This window comes from Gorilla gorilla, chromosome 8, assembly GCF_029281585.2.
Source record: "Gorilla gorilla gorilla isolate KB3781 chromosome 8, NHGRI_mGorGor1-v2.1_pri, whole genome shotgun sequence".
Lineage (NCBI taxonomy): Eukaryota > Metazoa > Chordata > Mammalia > Primates > Hominidae > Gorilla > Gorilla gorilla.
Genome location: NC_073232.2, coordinates 27,629,754 through 27,652,357, shown reverse-complemented (window position 1 = coordinate 27,652,357; position 22,604 = coordinate 27,629,754). Strand labels below are relative to the sequence as shown.

Here is a 22,604-nt window from a genome sequence, read left to right as displayed (position 1 = left end):
TGGAATTGTAATTGAAAGTCTAACAATAATCTGACTTCTCCCTTGTACAAATTTAGGAGGCTACTGGACTTGGGACATTATCTGTTATGTGGATCAGGAAACAGAGAAATCCAGTCAGGTGAAAGACAGAAACAGATGAGTAGGAAAAAAGGTAACTTCCTGCTTGCTCCTAAATGGTCCAGTCTCTAGTCTCAGTCTGTTCTACAAATCCAGTTGTTCCGTGGGTTCCGTGAGCCTCCACCGCCGCACCCCAATTATCCTCTCTTTGTTGGCATAGGTAGGTTTCTATTATTTGCAAGCAAATAACTTAAAGCAGATTTTACCTTTAAAAGAAAACACTGGATTCACTTCGTATTGGAAAAGTAATTATTTATTATGACAAAAATAAAACTGTTGAATGAAAACAAATGAATGTTACACTATATTGCACCATGATTGGAAATGAGCCAAAACCTGTCTAAAAGATGAACATTCCAGAGCAAACAGCATCGTTTTACTTGGGTTAAGTAGGCATGCAAACAACTCATTATAACATAATTGCAGAAATAAAAATTATGAGTACTGGCAACCTAAACATATAAAAGAAGCACTTCATAACAGTAATAAAGTATTAAAAACTTTAAAACATGTCATTTAAACAACCCCACCATCAGGAAAACATGCTTTGAACCATTTTCAAGAAGTGATAATGTGAATGCATTAATTTACTTGTTTTAAATTTTTTGTTGTTGCTGTTAATGCTTATATATTGGACCAATGGAACACATTTGTTTGGCTGGGGTTCAGACACACAGTTTGTGGTGTGAAAGACATTTTTCTTTCCTCTGCACAATACCGGAGGACCCACAGAGCAATCCAATTCCTAATTCTGACCTTATTAATACCATCTTCTAGTTGACCAAGCATAGTAATTAAGATATTCTTAGAGCTTTCACAGAAAGCCTGAAGCTTAAGGAGTAACAACAGTTTGTATTTAAATCTTAAGAAATACACATATATATGAATATAGACACTTTAAAGTTGTTTTGCATTCTGAGGCAAGAAATAATAAATATTGAGTACAGGGCCTGCTGCTTCCTCTTAATGCTCTAAAGCACCAATTTATGTTAAAATAGCAAAGTGTGATTATAATCATTCACTCTGATTAGAATAAACGCCAACACCAAGGTTGTAATTGCTGTTAGGTTTTTGTTGTTGTTTTTAACATGCTCTGTGGAATAGATGAACATGGTAAAATTTGTAACTATTCTGTAATTGAAAAAAATCATGACCGTTTTATTTTACACTTTCAATGAAATAGCAGCTAAACTTTTTTTAAGTCATAAATAAAAGGTTTTGTAACTACACTCAACAGTTTACTCCAAGAGAATAAAATAGGGGCTTCAGAGTCCCTAAATTTCCTGAGGGAAAATATAAGATTAAAATGATTATGGTCTCTTGTGAATAGGGCTTAAATATGCAAATAAGTCACTGATGACTGGGATCAACTGATAGTCATTTGATATCTTACCAACACTGATGGAAATATATTCACAGTATAAAAGAATCCATCAAATTTAGGATTTCTCCTTTCCCTTATCTAATTAAACTAATTAAATATTGACTGAGCACTTTCCTATGTGCTTTAATGAAACCATATGTGAATCTGATATATCTACCATGTTGGCCCAGCTGGTAAACAAGAGTAAAACAAAACAAAATCTCCAAGGAATGCTATCCCTTAGTTATGAATTTTGCATATTTCAAATACAGTTTGGGTGAAGGGGGTTTTTATGGGATGGTACAAACATCCCACAAACTTGAGCAAAGCACCTTATGGATTGAAAAATGAGGTAATTTTTTCATTAAAATTTTACAAGTTGTGCAAGAAAACATACCCATTCTTTTAAAACTTTGTTTTCTATTCCAAAAGCTATGCACAGCACATTTCATATTTCTCCATTTCCAGGAGAAAATGTAGATTACTGGTTTAAGAAATGCAAAAGATGCCTTTATGTGACTACAGTTCCAAATTCTAAAACCCTAATCAGTCTTCACTCCTTTGGCCACATTAAGAATAATACAGGCCATCTAGCTCTATGGTAAAAAGACTGTATTTTTTAGTAATTTTAAGTACCCTAAATACGAGGAGAGGCACAAATTCACTGCTTTCATTCACATTTTCTCTTACCTAATATCCTTTTGAAAGTTTTTCGACCTCATGGTATTGTCTTTACTTTCAAGTGCTTTGAATTTGTTTTTCAGTATGCTTCTAAACCTCCAAATTAATATTTCCCAAATGTTTCACCAAACTATATACATTTAAAGCTGCCTTTAGGTCTGAGGGGCACAATTTTTTTTTTCTGCTTTAAATTTAAAATGGAATAGTTGAACATATTTTTTTATATTGGTCTTCCTCTATTTATTTTGGTCCCCTAAAATTTTTTAAAAATACTTTTTTGGGGAACCTGGCTTTTGGATTTCAGTCTTCATAGTAAAAGTGAATGAATAAGGAGGAGACGCTACTGAAAAACTAACCTTGAATATAAACCACTTTCAGATTTATGTAGACATTTATGTAGACATTTGTAAAAGACTGACAACCTGGCTACTGACCCTACTCTTCCAGTATAGAAAGTCACACAGAACTATAGATTGGGGTGGCATCAAAAGGCAATAAACTCTGAACAAATTAACCACTTCCATTCAATTAGTACAAGCCAAGAAAATAAGGTAAATTATCTAGAAGAGAATTATTTCCAACACAGGCTGGTTCTTTCTAAGCAGCTTACTATCCTTTTCTTAGCAATATGGCTTGTTTTCTCTTTTGCATTGTCATTAGCTATTTCTATTCAGCTATTCATTCGCTGAATTTAAGTTGAATAGCAGTTACTGATACTTTTTTCCCTACTTGGTTGTATTCGTATTCTAAATAAAATAATAGGTGGGAATCAAATAATGGATAAAAATACATTTAATTTCATATTACTTGTACTTCCCTACTATTTGGGGGATTTTTAATTTTTAATAGTAGTATATAAGCATTCAGAATTTTAAAACCAAAAGACATTTTAGAGCTGTAGTTTAAGTTCCTCAGTATGGGAAAAACAAAAGGAAAGCCATGGACACTAATTGTCTAAGGTCAACTAGACAATTGAGAAACGGCCAAATTAAGGCTCAAATCCACTTTTTTAGATGGCTAGCACAATATTCTACTAGATACAAGACACCATGCTGTATCTTGAAGTCACTTTACCCCAGCAAAATGTAAAATAGCCTTTAGGACTGAATTAGAGTGAAGTTTTTTTGGTTCCAAAGCCGTAGACAAAAAGTCTGCCTCATAAAGTTGGTCTCCAAAGATAAATTCCAAAGAAATTTATCCATCTTTAGACACGACACCAGCACATTTTTCTACTGATACGGTTTTACATAGTTAAGGACTAAATAAAAATTGATTATTCAGAATGATTATGTTTATAATTTGTTCTAAGAAACTACACTAAAAAGATTTTTTTAAAAAGCTTCTATATTCTTTAAAATTTTCTTTGTGACCCCCACAACTTTTCAGAATATTGTTTACAGCACTGCCTATCACTGTTTCCATACTAAAATAATTATTTTCTCTTTATGCTATAATGAAAGTTAAATTATGCTTAATCAAAATGACTATGGCTATGGGGTGGCACTCATTTAAAATGTTTCAGCAATGAAACTTAAATTTATTACCTTTCTTCTAATGAATATAGAATAAAAGTATTGATACCTTTAAGCATACTAACACAAGAAACTAAACGCAAAAATTACATATTTAATCTTCAGCTTTTAATAGATTATATTAATATTCCAGGTTTTAAGGAATTAAGTTAAATTAACAATAAAAAATATTCCGTATATTCCCTTATAAAAGGTTCTATTAATTCTAAGAGTTCTCAAATGGGCTTCAATAAGAATGATGGGTTTAAAGATGAAGGACATGACATGCTCAAAATTAAGAAAAATGCTGTATTTGAACTTGCAAGGATAATTGAACACTTTGGTTATAACATACTTAAAAGATTTCTGTTAAAATTTAATTTCCTTATTTTCAAATTAAAAGGTAGAACAGTCTCCTGAAGGTAATGTAGGTGGGCCCCTTGCTTTTCACTTACTATAAACTGTGCTAACCAATACATGGAGATGAAGGGGGATATAAAACACAAATTATTTCATCATTGAAATAATTAGCTGCTAACATGACTTCTAAAGAACAGGTATAATATAAAACTAAGAACTTATTTCAAAATATGAATAAAGGCACTAATTACAAATGTACATTTTTTAGACAGTATCTTACAGTTCACTGATTTACAATGAATGTCAGAACCAATGCTCTAGTATTAGATACTTGCTTGGGTTAAAACATTCTCTTGGAGTAAAGAATAATCAGTTTTCACGTTACTGTAACAAGAAAGATTGAGTGAAAACCTAAAAAATACCCTTAAAAAGTCTTACATGAATTTCCTAATCATGAACTTTTCCCAATCAGCACCGTCTACACTGATGCCAATTTCATCTTCAACACATGGCTAACATAAATCATTTCTAATCCAAAACTAACCAAATATTTTTTAAAGGATTTACAAAATAAATTGTATTTTAAAAATTAAATAGCAAATTTGAGTCTATACTAGTAGTTGGCAAAATACAATCAACTATTAAAAACACTTTTAATATAATGCTGATGTGGTAATATAAAAAATAACCATATAATTTGACAGAAGAAAATTGAGCCAGCCAATCTTACTAGATACAAGAAGGCAGATAGTCATTTCATAAGAACAAATACAGGAGTACTAAGTATGCTTTTTCTCAGGACAGACTTAGGGAAACTATCCTCAGTACTTACGGTAAACAACACAACCAAGCAGAAATTCAGGCAAACTGTGCTTAGGTAAATGGCATTTTCTTAATTCCCCCACATCCCACACACACCACAAACCATCCATATTGATTTATGTCTGCTTTTCGCTCATGTTCTTGATTATGGGTTATATTAAAAACTAAGTTAAACTACACTTATCCTCTACTTGATACAGAATCACTAAGAAAACGGTTTAAAACAAAGTTAAACAACTACTTTCCAAAGCCCAGAAAGCTTTCCTTTGGCCACTGTTCAGTTCAAGGGTGTGCTACAACTAAAGATAAATCATAAAAATGTTACCACATTCGACTAAATTAACTTGACTCAATATAATAAACCAAGCACACTTGAAAAAAGAGCAAAATTTAAATCAACTTACAAAAATATTAAAATTAAAATACCAATTTTGAACACATATTTTGATATTATGAACATTGTATCTTTTTTATCAAAATTAAAAAATACTGCAAAAATGAAGTATTATTCTCTAAGTATTCATTTTATCCCTTTCATTTCAGCAAAATCACACATTCGAATAAACAGGATCGAAATACAACACTTGTCTTTCCTGTTAATTTAAGGAATATATTGTTTAGATTATTGTTCATATTAGACAACTGCCTCAAAAATGTTTTAATGCCATCCAATAAACAAACTTTTGATAGATTATGACTTTTTCTTTTTAAAGTTGTTAAGAATATTAACTTTGAGTCTCATATTAATATTCTAAAAGCTAGGATTCAATTCAGCAGTTTCCTATAACATTTTAGAACCCAAGGCGTAACTACAAAGATGGCAATTGTTTCAATTCTATTACATAATACCGTCAAATAAATTCAAGGAAAGCCATGTAGTTTTTTAAGTAACATACTGCTGGTAGTAAAAATGCTATGACAGACACGACTTCAAATTTTAAGAAACAAAATGGACTGTTCATACTTCGGCTTCAGCTACTGCCCAAAGCAGCTGTGATATATCTTGCAAAGAAAAGAGCTAAAATTTCTGTTGATAATAAAGTTGTTTGTAAACTGATGCTAAAATATATTCCAATTGTCTTATTTTTAGTGCTGGTATGATTTACTAACTTCTGATAGTTTTATATGCATTGAATAATGTGATATTCTTAAAATATCAGATTTATTCAAGAATATTTAACATCAAAGTTGGGCTTTCAAATAAATATTTTACCTTGGTTAGTTTTTGACCAAATGTTGCAGGCAGAAGAGTGGACATGATTCCTTTAGATAAATAAACAGCCTACTTAATTTCCATGCAAATAACAACTTAAACATTATTCCATGACTCAACAGTAACGTGGGGGAAAGTTAAAAGGCAAGTACTCATGATGTGGAATCTTCCTTACATATATCCTCTAGGCAGATTTCTTTCTTTACAGTAAGTTCTGTCCAAAAGATGAATGGTTTATAGAGGGAACAAATATTTAGTGCTGGAGAATTTTGCAGGCAGTACCTGATGGTTTCCACGACTACTCTATCAAACCAGTAATTCTCTGGTTGGGAGGGAGTGGTGGTCAAGAATTGAAAGCAACTGGTCATTAAGGTTATAAGAATATTTCAGAAGACGTCACGCATATGACAAACATTTCTTACAAGGCAGTCACTGAATAATTAGAATAAACAGAAGAATTGTTGCTGAAAACATAGTTATACATTATGTTCATCCAACTGAAGATTAGTGTGTTAAAAAAAAAAAGTTAAGAAAAAATCTTTTATGTTCCAGTTCAGCTGCACTTGATTCAAGTGTTGCTCTCAGAGGTTTGTGTTGTTATAAATTAAACATGCTGCTGCCTTAGCAGCCAAAGGTACTAGGAAAAAATGTTCATGTCACAGAATAAATAGAGCAGTCTCTTTCAAGCAAAAAAGTTATCTCACACCAATCCGGGAGGTCATCCACTCTAGACCTTGGCATAACCTAAACAAAAGATAGAAGTATTTTTAATTAAAAACTTTATACTTAAAAACTGAAAGCATACTTACTATTTTTAGGTCTTAACCAAAGGCTGGTAGCACAATCATTATTTATATACATCAGTGTCAACATTCAAGTCACACTATAATAAGTGAAATTTTTAAATGGAATGTTCTCTTAAATATTCTTAATCAGTTTGTGGGAAATTGCTTCAGTCTCATCTTGAAGATACAACTTTGCCAGTTTTGCCATGAAGAGTGCAAATACTCCCCGCCTTTTAAAATTAACTGTAACTTAACGACTGGAGAAAGTCAACAGGAACTTCACCTTATCCTCCTCAATTCTAAAGAATGGAATACTTAGACTCAGTCTTGAAAGTATGAGTCAAAAAGGCCTACACACAGCTATTACTGCAAGCTATTTCTGATAAATACTAAGAGAAAAACTAAGAAGGTGAGGTTGATTTGAGGATAAGTTCTCTGATATAAACAGGGTAATATGTAAATAACATTGGGTTCTTCTTGGCCTAATACCCACATTCAAATTGTTAGAGATGGAAGAATAGACCATGTGGCATTTGTCTCAATTGTTTATTGTCTGGAAATATGCCTCCCAAAAGACCTCCTAATAATAAAGAAGATGTACTCTTGCAGAAAGCTGAGAGCTCAGGTTTAAGTCCTTGCAGAAAATGTGAAATTTCTTTCAAGCTTCCTTTTTAAAAGAAAGGTGACATTACAGTTTTTTTCTCAGTATATGATAAAGGCAACAAAGAAAAAAATTTGGATTATGAAAACTTAATTCAATAGTTTATTGCTTTTTGGTAAAACATTATATTTACATTAAAAGTTTTTAAGTTGCTAGTGATTTTACTAGAATTATTTCTAGGTTGTAAGCCTGAGACACATTATAAAAGTAACCTTTAATTAAGAACAAACAAACAGAAAAGGAACAGGACCCACGAAGAAAACAAGTTGGCCTAAAAAGTTGGAAGAAATTTGAAAGAAGTCATACCTCCCCTCAGAGGGATGAACTTACCCTTCTCCTGTGAGAGCACAGCAGGATTGAATGTGCCATGGATGATCCTTAATTGAACTAAGGGTGAGGTATTTCGAGATTTCAGCTGCTGTCATACACCCTTTCATATCCTGTTTATTTGCAAAGATAAGGACTGCAGCCTTCCGTAAATCCTGCAATCAAGACAAAATATTTCTAATATGTGAAATACCACAATTTAAATTTACCCAGCTGAACAGTTATAATGAAGTGCTTCTACTTTAACATAATCAGGCACTAGTATTTAACATAAAAATAATCTCAAATACCCGTAATTTCATTATTCATTCTAACAGATTAATATTAAATAATTATTTTTTATTTTTGAGTCGAATTGGTCAAACTGAAAAAAAAATACACCTGAATTTTAAATACTGACTCAAAACTACATAAGTAATATTCTAATAGGCAAATATGGTAGTATGTTGCCAAATACTAGAGTTTCTCCAAAACTTAAAAGTAGAGTACTGGTGGTAGGAGCTGGGCAATACTTATTACTTACTAGTCTTTGTATAACATAAGCTCATTGGTTAATATTCATTTCAGCATTGTTTATACTATGAAAACATTAGAAGAATAGATTGTGATATACTCATACTGTGGAAAACTATATAGTTGTTAAAAGGAATGAACGAAAGCAGTACATATTAAGATGGATAATCAGAATATATTATCATGGATAAGTCACAATGTTGTACAAAAAGAGCAAGATTCAGAAAGATATATATTATATAGTCTAAGTTTGAAAAACATGGAATACAGGCCAGGCACAGTGGCTCACACCTGTAATCCCAGCACTTTGGGAGGCTGAGGCAGGCGGATCATGAGGTCAGGAATTCAACGCCAGGCTGGCGAAGATGGTGAAACCCTATCTCTACTAAAAATAGAAAAATTAACCAGGTGTGGTGGCGGGTGCCTGTAACCCCAGCTACTCGGGAGGCTGAGGCAGAGAACTGCTTGAACCCAGGAGGCGGAGGTTGCAGTGAGCCAAGATCGTGCCACTGTACTCCAGCCTGGGCAACAGAGCAAGACTCTGTCTTAAAAAAAAAACAAAAACAAAAAACAAAAAACCAAAAACAAAAAACCAAAGAAAAAACCGTTCAGTTATTATAAACTTTTGGGGAAAAGACCCTTAAGTTTTCCTTTTGCTTATCTCAATTTATCAGACTTTTAAAGGCATGCTTAAGTAACTTTAGCTTTGAAAAATTTTTGCAATAACAGTAGTAATCTACAAATTAATGTGTTAGGGTTTTTTAAGTTTGAAAAAGTAATGAACATTTTTTTTTACCTCAAGACTTTCATCAGTTTAGTACGTAAAGTTGTGTTAATCATAAAATGGCCAACATCATATCACATTAATCTTTGCAAAAAAGCAAAGGCAATGTACAGATACTTTACTACACTGTTTTTTTAAAGATTTACTTTAAAAATTTACCTCATGAGCCAACATTCTGTATAATTCTTCTTTTGTAATAGCTAGTCGTTCCCTGTCAATGCTATCAACAACAAGAATGATGAACTAGAAGAAAATTAAAAGGAAAGACAGAAAATTGAATGGGATGCTGAAAAGTTTTCTGTAAAACTACTCAAGTAATCTAAGTACTTTCTCTACATGGCATCATCATTACTATAAAACATCTACTGCTTTTTCACCATAAACAGCTTTTATAATACTGAATCACATCAAGCAGTAAAATCCAAATGTTAACAATAAGAAAATAACTCATAGCTTCAACAAATAAAAACTGTGCCCAACTTGGTTTATTTTAAGTGATGCCCGAATACATAATACTATGATTTGTTTTCAAATGCTGGTAGTAAAAAGCAATTTTTGAAAAGAAAGTTACATTAATTTCAATAATATTTTTCACTAAAACTTCAAAGTACTCCATTATCATTCACCTAAACAGTCAATAATTGCTTACTTATGTATACCACAATCTCCTAACGCTTAGAAAGAAAAGCTAGTTTGAAAGAAAAAGATAAATGCATTTTAAAAATAAGACAATTTTATAAAACAGTATCCACCATAAATGCTCAAGATTGAAACATATATACTTAGGCATTATATACTGGAGATTCAGGTGAAATTAAATAAAGGCAAGACGCCAGAAAAAAGAGGAGAAATCTGTTGGTAAAGCTATACATGAAAAAAGGGAGTTTGCGTATTAAAAAATAAGAAGATATAGGCCAGGCATTGTGGCTCACACACATGTAATCCCAGCACTCTGGGAGGTGAGGTGGGAGGACTGCTTTGAGCCTAGGAAGTTGAGGCTGTACTGAGAATCATGCAACTACACTCCAGCCTGGGTGAGAGAGAGGCCCTAACTCATTTTTTAAAAAATGTGGGGGGTGGGTGAGGGGGAGGAGGAGGAGGAGATGGAGGAGATGATACAGCAAAAAAGCGCCCTTAAGCTGAACATTTTATACAGAATAAAAAGTTAAGAAATGAGATGAAATGATGTTATTACAGCAGGAGATAGATGCAAAATAAACTGAGACACGAAGGGTGGAATTAGATTACAGCGATGACTTTAAAATTAGGGAAACAGGCTAGGTGCAGTGGCTCACACCTGTAATCCCAGCACTTTGGTAGGCCGAGGTGGGCGTATCACTTGAGGACAGTTCAAGACCAACCTGATGTCTCTATTAAAAACACAAAAATCAGCCAGGTGTGGTGGTGTGTACTGTAGTCCCTGCTACTTCAGAGGCTGAGGGAGGAGAATCCTTTGAACCTGGGAGGCGGAGGCTGCACTGCTCTCCAGCCTGGGTGACAGAGTGAGACTCCGCCTCAAAAAAATAAATAAATAAAAAACAAAAATAAATAAAATTAGGGAAACAGACAACTAATTTGAATATAAACTGAGTTGGGCTTAGAAGGGAATAAATGGAAAGAATGTCATGTGGCAAAGGAGGAATCAACAGAATATGGGGAAACAACTGTGAGTTAACGAGAGGAAGGTGTCAATAATTACTTAATACCTGTAACTTCTTGTATTATAATGGACCTACTACAGCTTTTGGGGGACTCTTCCACGTGAAGAATTTTCAAAATGCAAAGTGACAGGGGCCACTGTTCTTTGTAGTAATTTTGATATTCTTGTAGAGATCACTTATTAAAAGAACATTTCATGCAAATGGCATCAGTAATGGATATCTCTTTCTGGACCCATGCTAAGTCCTCCAGAGTTTCAGTCATTTCAAGAACTACCCTTTCGACATACTTTAAGTACATATGGATTCACTAGAATCAACTTTGACCTATTCATGAATGATAACTGCCCTTTTCACAGCTGGAGTTAACTGTGAGCTTTAAACTACTAACAGCTCTGATGTTTAAATTAATCATATGCTACAATGTCGTTTGTCCCTTACTTTCTTTTTTTTGAGAGAGAGCGAGACTCTGTCACCCAGGCTGGAGTGCAGTGGTGCTATCTCAGCTCACTGCCACCTCCGCCTCCCAGGTTCAAGCGATTCTCATGCCTCAGCCTCTGGAGTAGCTGGGACTACAGGCACATGCCACCATGCCACCATGCCTGGCTAATTTTTGTATTTTTAGTAGAGATGGGGTTTTGCCATGTTGGCCATGCTAGTCTTGAACTCCTGGCCTCAAGCAATCTGCCCACCTCGGCCTACCAAAGTGCTGGGATTACAGAAGTGAGCCACTGCGCCTAGCCCTTCCCTTACTTTCTAACTTATTCTAGTTTCAGAACATTATTTTACTGTATAAATGTATAAGCTACCCTTTAACTATACTATCTGCTTACAGCTTCTGCATACCCAATAAAATAATTAAGTGCTACCACAAGTTCTGAGTATCTATGATACGCCATCTTTGTTTACTTACACGTTGCATTGGAATATATACACACATACACACACGCTATTATAATATAAATCTAGAACAATACATGTTTTTTATTTAAAGAGGCAACTTTGTTTACCAAAAATTCTTCATATTACATCCTTTTCTACCTCTTCCCTTCCAACTCCAATTTTTTTTTTTTTTTTTGAGATAAGAGTCTCGTTTTGTCACCCAGGCTGGAGTGCAGTGGTGCCACCTCGGCTCACTGCAAACTCTGCCTCCTGGGTTCAAGCGATTCTCCTGCCTCAGCCTCCTGAGTAGCTGGGGACTACAAGTCTGCCCCACCACGCCCGGCTAATTTTTTGTATTTTTAGTAGAGACGGGGTTTCACCTGTGTTAGCCAGGATGGCCTCGATCTCCTGACCTCATGATCCACCCGCCTCAGCCTCCCAAAGTGCTAGGATTACAGGCGTGAGCCACCGTGGCCTGGCCCAACTCCAATTTTTAAAAGGTTTCATTTTAGAAAAAATAATTGGTTAGGTGTACTTCTTTGCAAAGAACAATTAAATGGATGCAATTGTGAACTCATACTCTCAAGGATAAATCTCTCTAAACTACATTGAATGGCTTTTAAAAAAAATCTGCCTCTAATAAGAAATAAAAGCAGAAATAGAACATGAATATATCCAGGTTTGTTCCCCAAGTTAGCTCTGAACTCGTAAGTGGCAGAGAACTTTGAGAGATGATTTGCAAATCTACTTTTTTCTAATTAAAAAAAAAAATCTACCAACATTTTGAATGTTCATGTTATAAAAAATTTTTTAAATTAATAAAATATTTTATTCCTCCACTGGTCAGGGTCTCTTAGAAAGTTGTGAGATCTTGGGGAAACCTACGTAATTTCTCCACGTGTCAGATCTCTCCAACCCCGGAGACATGAAAATCTTGTGAAGATGAATGGAGAGAACCTGGCCAAACAGTAAGCACTCAAGTAATAATAGCTCCAAACAATCTTTCTATTTGCCTTTTCTTTTATTCGAAAACCCAAATTCTTAAGTCTCATTTATGAAATTTTTATTTATTTTTTAAAAAAAGGAAACCCAAATTCCCTACAAAAAAGGATCTTATTAAAAGGCCAGCTACGGTGGCTCAAGCCTGTAATCCCAGCACTTTGGGAGGCCAAGGAGGGTGGATCACGAGGTCCCGAATTCAAGACCAGCCTGATCAATATGGTGAAACCCCGGTCTCTACTAAACACACAAAAATTAGCCGGGTGTGGTGGCACACGCCTGTAATTTCTGCTATTTGGGAGGCTGAGGCAGGAGAATGGCTTGAACTCAGCAGGCGGAGCTTGCAGCGAGCCAAGATCACGCCACTGCACTCTAGCCTGGCGACAGAGCAAGACTCCATCTCAAAAAAAAAAAAAGGCAACTGTCAATACGCCCAGGTGCAGCCTAATTACTTTCTATGTTTACTCTCGGGACCTTTGGATTAAAATTCAAAATTCATCTTAGCATACCTCTGTATTTGAGTAATATGTGTTCCAGGATGATCGCAGAGACTCCTGACCACCAATATCCCACATAAGAAAATGAGTGTTCTTCACAACTATTTCTTCTACATTGCTTCCTATGGTTGGAGAAGTATGAACCACTTCATTCATTAAGCTGTTGAAAAACAGACACCATAAAAGCTCTTGTAAATCTTGAGAATCTGAAGCAACTTTTATCTCTGTATTTTTAAGATCAATCAACCTTCTGCACCAATGATTATGATCATTAGCATGAAAATTATAAACCTGGAGAACTTTTGTGCAAATCAATATCTAGACAACAACTCCAGAAGAAAGACTTGTTTCTTGTTTTTTTTTTTTTTTTAATGGAAGGAATTGCAAGCTTGATGGAAAAGAAAGGCAACAGTGTGGTGTGAATTTGCATTTCTGTGGCCAAAAATTCCAATACCACCATGCCCTGTTATCAGTTAGATAAGACCCAATGTCCCATCCCATCCTGAAAAGCAAGTTTCTAGGTGATTGCAAAATAGCAAATATTGGATAGCAGGCTATCTATAATTTTGAAGACTGTCTAAATTGAGACTTAGTCACAAAAATTAATTCAGGCATATTAATCTAAAGTAGTCCTAAAAAGATGACCATGGGCAAGTAAAAATTTAAATTAACTATAGATATATTTAGAAGGCCAGGTGTGGTGGCTCACACCTGTAATTCTAGCACTTTGGGTGGATCACCTGAGGTCAAGAACTTGAGACCATCCTGACCAACATGGTGAAGCCTCGTCTCTACTAAAAATACAAAAATTTGCAGGGCGTGGTGGTGGGCGCTTGTAATCCCCGCTACTCTGGAAGCTCAGGCAGGAGAACCGCCTGAACCTGGGAGGTGGAGATCACGCCATCGCACTCCACCCTCAGAAACAGAGCAAAACTCCGTCTCAAATATGTGTGTGTGTGTGTCTGTGTGTGTGTGTATATATATATATATATATATATATATTTAGAATACTGATGCTCATACCCCTCGTATTATCATAATCATTGGTAAAGCTACATTAATCAATTAATTCAACAAATATGCCCTTGCCAGTAACATGTCAGTACTGTGTTGGAGGAGGCTTGCAATTCTCTTGGGTTTTATGTATATTTTTGAAGCCATGTGTAAAATTATTTCAACAAAGATGACAGGTTGCTGAAATGTTTATATGTGATGTTGAAAAGCTAATTCATATTTAAACACATAATCACCAATGAATGAAAATGTTTTCAAGAGAAACAAGTAGTTATTCAACTCTGAAACAACAAACTTTAAGTCAGTAGCTTTTTAGCAAAGTAGTTGAAAAATGCATTAATCACTGGCTAATGAAGTAATGCAACATGAGTGGGAAGAGGTAAGAGCCACACAATGGGGCAAACAACTGTAGAACTATTTTGTTAAAGTGCCTGGTAGATCCACTTCTACTGCTTAATACTATCATTTCATTGGCATTGAAAGGATAATGGAAGGTACTCTGACAAGTGGAATGATGAGCTGTGAAAATTTCCTAAGGTATTAATAGAGTTCTCTGAAAGTCTCAAGACTCTCCCTCTTGCAAGCTACTACAGCAATATTTTCAGGAGTGATCACATTTCTTTTGACTTGACAAGTCTGGCTATGTTAAAAAATTTCAAAGCTATTAGTCAGGAGGGTAGCAATGGCTTCCTAGAGCTATCAATTTATTTACATAAACCCAAGTGGGGTAAGAACTAAGTGAAATCCACTTTATCACCTCACCCCACACTTTTAATATGCGCTTTATTTATTTAATATTAATTTCTTTCTTTCGAGGCCAGAAAACAGTGTTTGTGAAGGGTTTAGCAAATGTTTATTTCACTCACTTTTCTATAGATTGTGTTCGGTAAAATTAAAAAAAAAAAAAAACCAAAAAACATATATTTAAGTTTTTCCGTCATTATTATAATGCATCTCTTATTAATTGTAAACACATTAGTTTCAATAACTAGTGAAAACTGTTTAATAAACACCCATACTTACAATTGGTAAAGAATGGTGGTTTTCCCTGCATTATCCAGTCCCACTATAATTACTTTGTGTTCTACAAAAAGAAAGCAAATCATAAACATTTAACACTACTGCATTACTGCAATTACATGCTTTCAACAATGATTATTAGTTAGCTCATTAATGAGAATCATTCACTGAATATCTATCACTAGACTGTTAAAATACAGAAAGAAATGTTATGATGTTAAGGCTACCTAGGTTAAGTAACAAAATCAATTATCATTGATTCTCTGTCTAGTTCTCTTGTAAAAGAATGTGGGAGATGGGAAGGCAGGAAACACCAGCAAAGTTGGTCACTTATATTGCATCTAGGGGAGAGGAGACCCAAATATTAATCTAGGCAAAAATTATAACCTAAATGTAAGTTTTTTAAAAAGCCTGTTTTACACACCTTTTTAGCTCTGTACCAATCAAGTTAGCTTTTTATCAAAATGTTTTCATATCTTTAAGTTTCCCCACCTATGTATACCAGGATCTGTTTCTTCCTCTCACTTAAAAATCCCATGTAAGCTTAAAATTGAAACGTTTCATGTGTCACAAAGACAAACATATACTCTCAAGTTTTTACACAATTACTCATTGTTTAACATTTTTTCAACCGGCTTCTACAGTTCTTTTGAGCAGATTCTGTTTCTGCTCTTTGTACAATGAAAATCTCTTCAGTTCTTTCCTCCTTTGGGTGCCATGCACTAAATATTCACCTCTTTTAACAAGTAGTTGCTAAAGCTCATCTAATTATTCTGTTAAGTGGTATATATTCTGCAATGTCCTTTGAATACAGAAAACAACCCAGATACCATCTTTCCTAGATTTTCACTTATGCCAAGTATACTAAAGATCCCCTTCTCCAAGGCAGAAGAATGCTTAAAAAGTTACAAGTTAACATCAACAGGGTAAGTAGGGAAGTTTCCACAGAATCACAACACAGTTGATTTGTAGGCAATGATTGGGCACATCTCATATCAGAATCCCGCTCTTCTTGATGACCTCTGGTGAATGTCAACATTCTGGTCATATAATCAACTATCAGCTCATATTCCTACTCTAAAGTTCTAAACTTCATCAGCCAAAAAAAGAGGGACCAAGAAAATTTAAGTTCTTGAGATGTGCAGGTCTTCCAATGACCTACACACTCTAGATACAGCCTATTACAGTGCAGGATAAACAGACATGGTCCTCTGGAAGGGCTATTTTCACTATGGTAGAAGCTTCTTTGTAAAACAAAACAAAACTTGCCTGCTTAGTATAACTCACTATAATTCTCCTTATTTATTTATTTGAGACAGGGTCTTGCTTTGTTGCCCAGGCTGGAGTGCAGGGGCATGATCACTGCAGCCTCGACCTCCCAGGCTCAAGTGATCCTCCTACCTGAACCTCCTGAATAGCTGGGACCACAGGTGCACACCACCAAGCTTTGCTACATATCCTCTAATGAAGCCAATCTTTAAGTACTACCCTGTTTGTTATCCCTTAAAGTACAAGAACCTGTATCAGCGAGGAACAAACAGACTGCCTGGCACTAAGCATTCTAAATTTTGGTGACAGCTAGAAGCTCCACCTACCAAGCATCTACAAAAAACAACATGCCTGCAGTGGTGAGAAGGAAGCCACTAGTTTAAAGATAAGCAAAACTCGAAGGCAGATAATCCTGTTGGGAGAAAGGAATGGAAGGACAGTACCAGATGGCTCCTTCTTGAAGCAACTCAAATGAAGACCCAGGTCATTTTCAAACAATCCTGCTCCTTGCTTCACTTCTGCACTATGATGCTTCACATAATACTGAAGGCCTGTGATGGTAAAACTCACCAATAATGCACCATTTTGAAAGGTAGGTCCCTAACATGAGGAAATGTTAGGTTAAGACACTACTGTTAGGCCAGGCGTGGTGCCTCACGCCTGTAATCCCAGCACTTTGGGAGGCCGAGGTGGGAGGATCACGAGGTCAGGAGATCAAGACCATCCTGGCTAACACGGTGAAACCCCATCTCTACAAAAAATACAAAAAAATTAGCCAGGCGTGGTGGCGGGTGCCTGTAGTCCCAGCTACTTGGGAGGTTGAGGCAGGAGAATGGCATGAACCCGGAAGACGGAGCTTGCAGTGAGCCGAGATCGGGTCACTGCACTCCAGCCTGGGCGACAGAGTGAGACTCCATCTCATAAAAAAAAAAAAAAGACACTACTGTTAACTATCAGTCATAGTAAATCAGAATGTTTTAGGCCAGGCGCAGTGACTCACACTTTCCAACACTTTGGGAGGCCAAGGAGAAGTGATCAGTTCAATCTAGGAGTTTGAGACCAAACTGGGCAATACAGTAATATCCCATCTCTTAAGAAAAAAGTTAGCCAGGTCAGGCATGGTGGCTCACGCCTGTAATCCCAGCACTTCAGGAGGCTGAGGTGGGCAGACCACAAGGTTAGGAGTTCAAGACCAACCTGGCCAATTTGGTGAAACTCCGTCTCTACTAAAAATACAAAACTTAGCCGGGCATGGTGGCAGGTGCCTATAGTCCTAGTTACTTGGGAGGCTGAGGCAGGAGAATCCCTTGAACCTGGGAGGCAGAGGTGGCAGTAAGCTGAGATTGCACCACTGCACTCCAGCCTCGTGACAGAGCAAGACTCCATCTCAAAAAAAACAAAACAAAACAAAAAACAAAGAATGGTCTGGAAGACAGGATGCAGATAGATGATAAGTTTAAGTTTAGTGTGTTTGAAACCTGCTTACAGTCCAGAGTTAAGAGCAGAATAAGCTGGGGCCGGGCGCAGTAGCTCACACCTGTAATCCCAGCACTTTGGGAGGCCGAGGTGGGAGGATCACAAGGTCAGGAGATCAAGACCATCCTAGCTAACATGGTGAAACCCCGACTCTACTAAAAATACAAAAAATTAGCCGGGCGTGGTGGCAAACACCTGTAGTCCCAGCTACTTGGGAGGCTGAGGCAGGATAATGGCATGAACCTGGGAGGCGGAGCTTGCAGTGAGCCGAGATCACGCTACTGCACTCCAGCCTGGGCGACAGAGAGAGACTCCATCTCAAAAAAAAAAATAAAATAAAAAAAAGAGCAGAATAAGCTAAAGGGAGAAATGTGAGCCACAGGATCTGAGATCTGAGCAGTCAGAAGGACAATAATCATACGCAATTGGCAACCAGTGTTCAAAATGATAACATGAAATTCATGGATTGGAAAGAAATGATTAAATTATGAAATTAAGATGTTACTGTTACATGGTTCTGAAAAAGAACTACAATTAAAACTGTATTTCATTTGTTCTTAATTCTGGGTAACACTAGAAATAACTGGCCAGGTGCAGTGGCTCACGCCTGTAATCCCAACACTTTGGGAGGCGAGTAGATCACCTGAGGTCAGGAGTTCGAGGCCAGCCTGGCCAACATGGCAAAACACGTCTCTACTACAAATACAAAAATTAGCCAGGCATGGTGGCAGGTGCTTGTAATCCCATCTACTCCAGAGGGTGGGGCAGGAGAATTGCTTGAACTTGGGAGGCAAAGGTGGCAGTGAGCTGAGATCACACGACTACACTCCAGCCTGGGTGACAGAGCGAGGCTCCATTTCAAAAAAATAACAATAATAAATAAAATTTAAAGACATAACTGGGCCAGGCATAGTGGTTCACGTCTGTAATCCTAGCACTTTGGGAGGCCAAGGCGGGCGGATTACCTGAGGTCAGGAGTTCAAAACCAGCCTGACCAACATGGTGAAACCCCATCTCTACTAAAAATACAAAAATTAGCCGGAGTGCTGGTGTGCGCCTGTAATCCCAACTACTCAGGAGGCTGAGGCAGGAGAATTGCTTGAACTCAGGAGATGGAGGTTGCAGTGGACCGAGATAGCACCACTGCACTCCAGCCTGGGCGACAGAGTGAGACTCCATCTCATTAAAAAAAAAAAACAAACAACAAAAAAAGAAATAACTGATAACAGGTTTCTACAGTCATAACACTGAGAGAAAAAGACTATGCCTACAAAAGTTCAAAAGAAATTTAAAAAACAATGCAAAACTTTAGAGGTGAGCTATCAAACACACATAACACATATGTATTTCACAGAACTACATTGATATATAAAATGTTTGCAGAGATAATCAAAATTTGAAATTATTTCCTTGAATAATAACTGTCGAAGTAAACAGGCTTCCAGTTCAAACAATACAAAATTGCAGGAATTAACTTTTACACTGCTTTACTTAGACAACACATGCTTTAGTATACTTATTCACAGAAAGGTATCTAATTTATAAGATGCATGAGACTCTAAAATGCTACAGGAAAAAAAGGATGAGAATGTGGAAATATTGGAAGAAAGACACGGGAAAGGAGCACATAAAGTAAGATCAGTAGTTCTTAACACTGGCTGCACATTCGATTTACCTTGGCACTGATGCCCAGGCCTCTTCACCCCAATCTAATTTAGTTGGTGTGAGGCGGCGCTTTGGGCCTGTTATTCTAATATATCTAATTCCACTGGAATAGATATATATAGCGACAAAAATGGAAAATGCTGAGATTGGTAGTTGATTTTGTTGATGCAGAAAACAAAAATATAGGCTAAGATACATCTGTGGATTAAACCCTTCAATGAGTCCCATTCCTTGCTCTAGAGAGTTTAATGTCTTAGTCAACACTGGAGGCCCTCTGTGATAAGGTTCTCCCGGCTGTCTTTCCAATCTCATCTCCTCTTCACTCCTCGCAAGCAAACTAACACACAGCCAAGCTCAACTATTTTCAGCTTCCCTAAAAGTACCAAACTAGCTCATTCCTCTCCCTTTTGCATATTAGCTCTTCTGCCTAGAATAACATGTCCCTTCTATTCGGTCTGTCTAGCATGCCACCCAAATTCCTACTCATCATTACATTACAGTCCAAGTATACCTTGTGCTGCGGCCAACGTTATACTTTTACACATATCTGTTAAATATTTTACCACACTGCATTTTTTTTTCATGTTTGTCTCGTTTATTGATGTTTGAGTACTTTGCCAGGAAGTAAGGTATCTTTATTCTTTAATTTTGTATCTCCTATGCTAAACTCTGAAGACTGGCCTATGGCTGTATGAATGAATAAGAATAAAATAACAGAATAATCACTGGTTCTAAATTTTCCCACAGGAAAGTTAGAGGAAAAGAAAAATTCTAAGTAGAAATGGAGATTCAGGAGGCCTGAACAATTATGCGATTATAAAAGTAGCCACTGGACGTCTTTCATCACCATCTAAATTTTCCCCTTACATCTTTTATTACCTCTAGTCTGAGTAAGGACACCTCCAACGAAAAAAGACAAGACAGCAGCCATGTAACAGAAAAGGGAGAAAGGAAAACGGGAAAGGATAAAAAGGGAAAACCAACTACTTCGGTAACGTTTCGATTCTCCAGCTCAGGGGAAAGAGAAAATTGGTGATTTTTGTATTAATCTTTAAACCTTTAAGCATGTCTTAAAATGCTGTTTTACGGCTGGGCGCGGTGGCTCACACCTGTAATTCCAGCACTTTGGGAGGCCGAGGTGGGTAGATCACCTGAAGTCAGAAGGTCGAGACCAGCCTGGCCAACAAGGCGAAACCTCGTCTCTACTAAAGATACAAAAATAGGCCGGGCGTGGTGGCGGGTGCCTGTAAATACCAGTTAGCCGGGAGGCTGAGGAACAAGAATCGCTTGAACCCAGGATGCAGAGGTTGCAGTGAGCTGAGATTGCGCCACTGCACTGAAGCCTGGGCGACAGAGAAAGACTCTGCCTCAAAAAAAAAAAATAAATAAAAATAATATTTTAAATGTATGGATAATACCCACAAAGTGTGAAGCTCTGCTCACTTTGAAATCATTTGATAGGTAATATTATCTGTGGTTACTGGATACAGGCATATACCTATATATACACATGTGTGTGCCTGTATCTATATTTATAACCTTGAAAAAGACTACTTTAGTGTTCTTATCAATCTACAGAACAAGTCAACTAAAGCCATTCCATTACCTCCACAACTTCTTAAATCCAGAAAAAGATTAGATACTTACATTAGCAGTAACAAATTGGTACCAACATAAAAGGAAATAAAACTGGCTTATTAATGATGCCCGGCTCTTAAATGTAAAATGAAACGAGTTGATTTTCAAAACTGGTTTCAATTACTAAGAAACCATTCTGTTCAAAGGACGCCTAAAACTTTAACTTATCGTCGAACCCTTTTTTGGTCTGGGTGTTTTCTCTCTTCAGAAGACATCACATCTCATTCTGATTCAGAACAGGTTTTGCAACTTCTCGGCCCTTTGGACCTGCCACTTCCAGGTGTCTCATTACCTGTTACAGACTAATTACGGACACGTAACGTCTTATACAAAACCGAAAAGCATTTAGTTTCTGAATGCCTTAAAAAAAAAAGTTTAGAATGAAGATGCTGGAAAACTCGTGCATCTGAATAGGACAACTCGTGCATCTGAATAGGACAACTCATTCCCAAGTCCTAGAGGAAAGGAGGCGAAATCAGAGTGAAAGTGCACTGGCTTACGGCTCAAACGGCAGGGCGGGAAAACAAACCACCTACATTACTTAAAAAAAAAAAAAGTTCTAGGTTTCTGGGCGGACACTTATCCTGGGGCTACACATACACACAAGCACGCTTCAATAAAGACGAGAAAGGCCCTCCATACGCCTCCTGGCATCATTAGCTGTATCCCGCTTTACTTCGCCAATATCCAAACATTCTCAGTTTGGATTCTGGGACGCCAAATGCCTTCTCTTCTGCCTCCTTGTTTCTCCCACACGTCAGGTCTCTCCTGTACTTCCTCCAAGTCTAAAACAGTGAGTTTCTGCCCGCCTCCTGGCCTAAGTCCCTTCCTCCTCCGCGTCTCCGAACGCTCTGTCCCCTGTCTCCGGTGTCCCCATCGGCGGCGGGACCCTCTGCCTCGGATTCGAGCCGCCGCGCAGCTCCATCCTTCTCACCTTGGTTACAGAAGAGGCTCCACAGTTTGGCGAAGATCAGCCCCATCACGAGCACCGGGGCGGGCCGCGGGGTCCCTCGGCAGCAGGTGTCGCTGCGCCGGGTCCCCCACCGCGGCGCGGGCTGCGCGGAGCCGAGAAGAACCCGCCTGAGATCGCGCAGCGAGGGCACTGCTAGGCCGAGAAGCCTCGACCCGACCACTCAGAAGGCGCCGCGACGAATCCCCACTGGACAGCCCTTTGTTTCGAGCCCACTGAGCCCAACGCCGACCCGTAGTCCCCTCGGTCTGAACCCACCTACCCACCACAGCCTCTCACAGCCCCAAGCCCCGCCTCCACCCCGCCTCCCCTCCGGATCCCAGGACCACCCATCCCCGGAAGCTAGGCGCGTGACGTCGGCGCGCTTACGGCAACCCAC

General features: G+C 37.4%; 1 protein-coding gene across 1 annotated transcript; it reads right to left on the bottom strand.

Moving 5' to 3' along the window:
* Window positions 1-352: 352 nt before the first annotated feature.
* On the bottom strand, window positions 353-22,556 carry ARL5B (ARF like GTPase 5B). The gene is made up of 6 exons (XM_031015100.3): window positions 22,190-22,556; window positions 15,211-15,271; window positions 13,186-13,333; window positions 9,297-9,380; window positions 7,844-7,995; window positions 353-6,811 (listed from the first exon to the last, which is right to left on the bottom strand). The coding sequence occupies exons 1-6, from the start codon at window positions 22,233-22,235 to the stop codon at window positions 6,763-6,765; spliced, it is 540 nt and encodes a 179-aa protein (XP_030870960.1). The 5' UTR covers window positions 22,236-22,556; the 3' UTR covers window positions 353-6,762.
* Window positions 22,557-22,604: the final 48 nt, after the last annotated feature.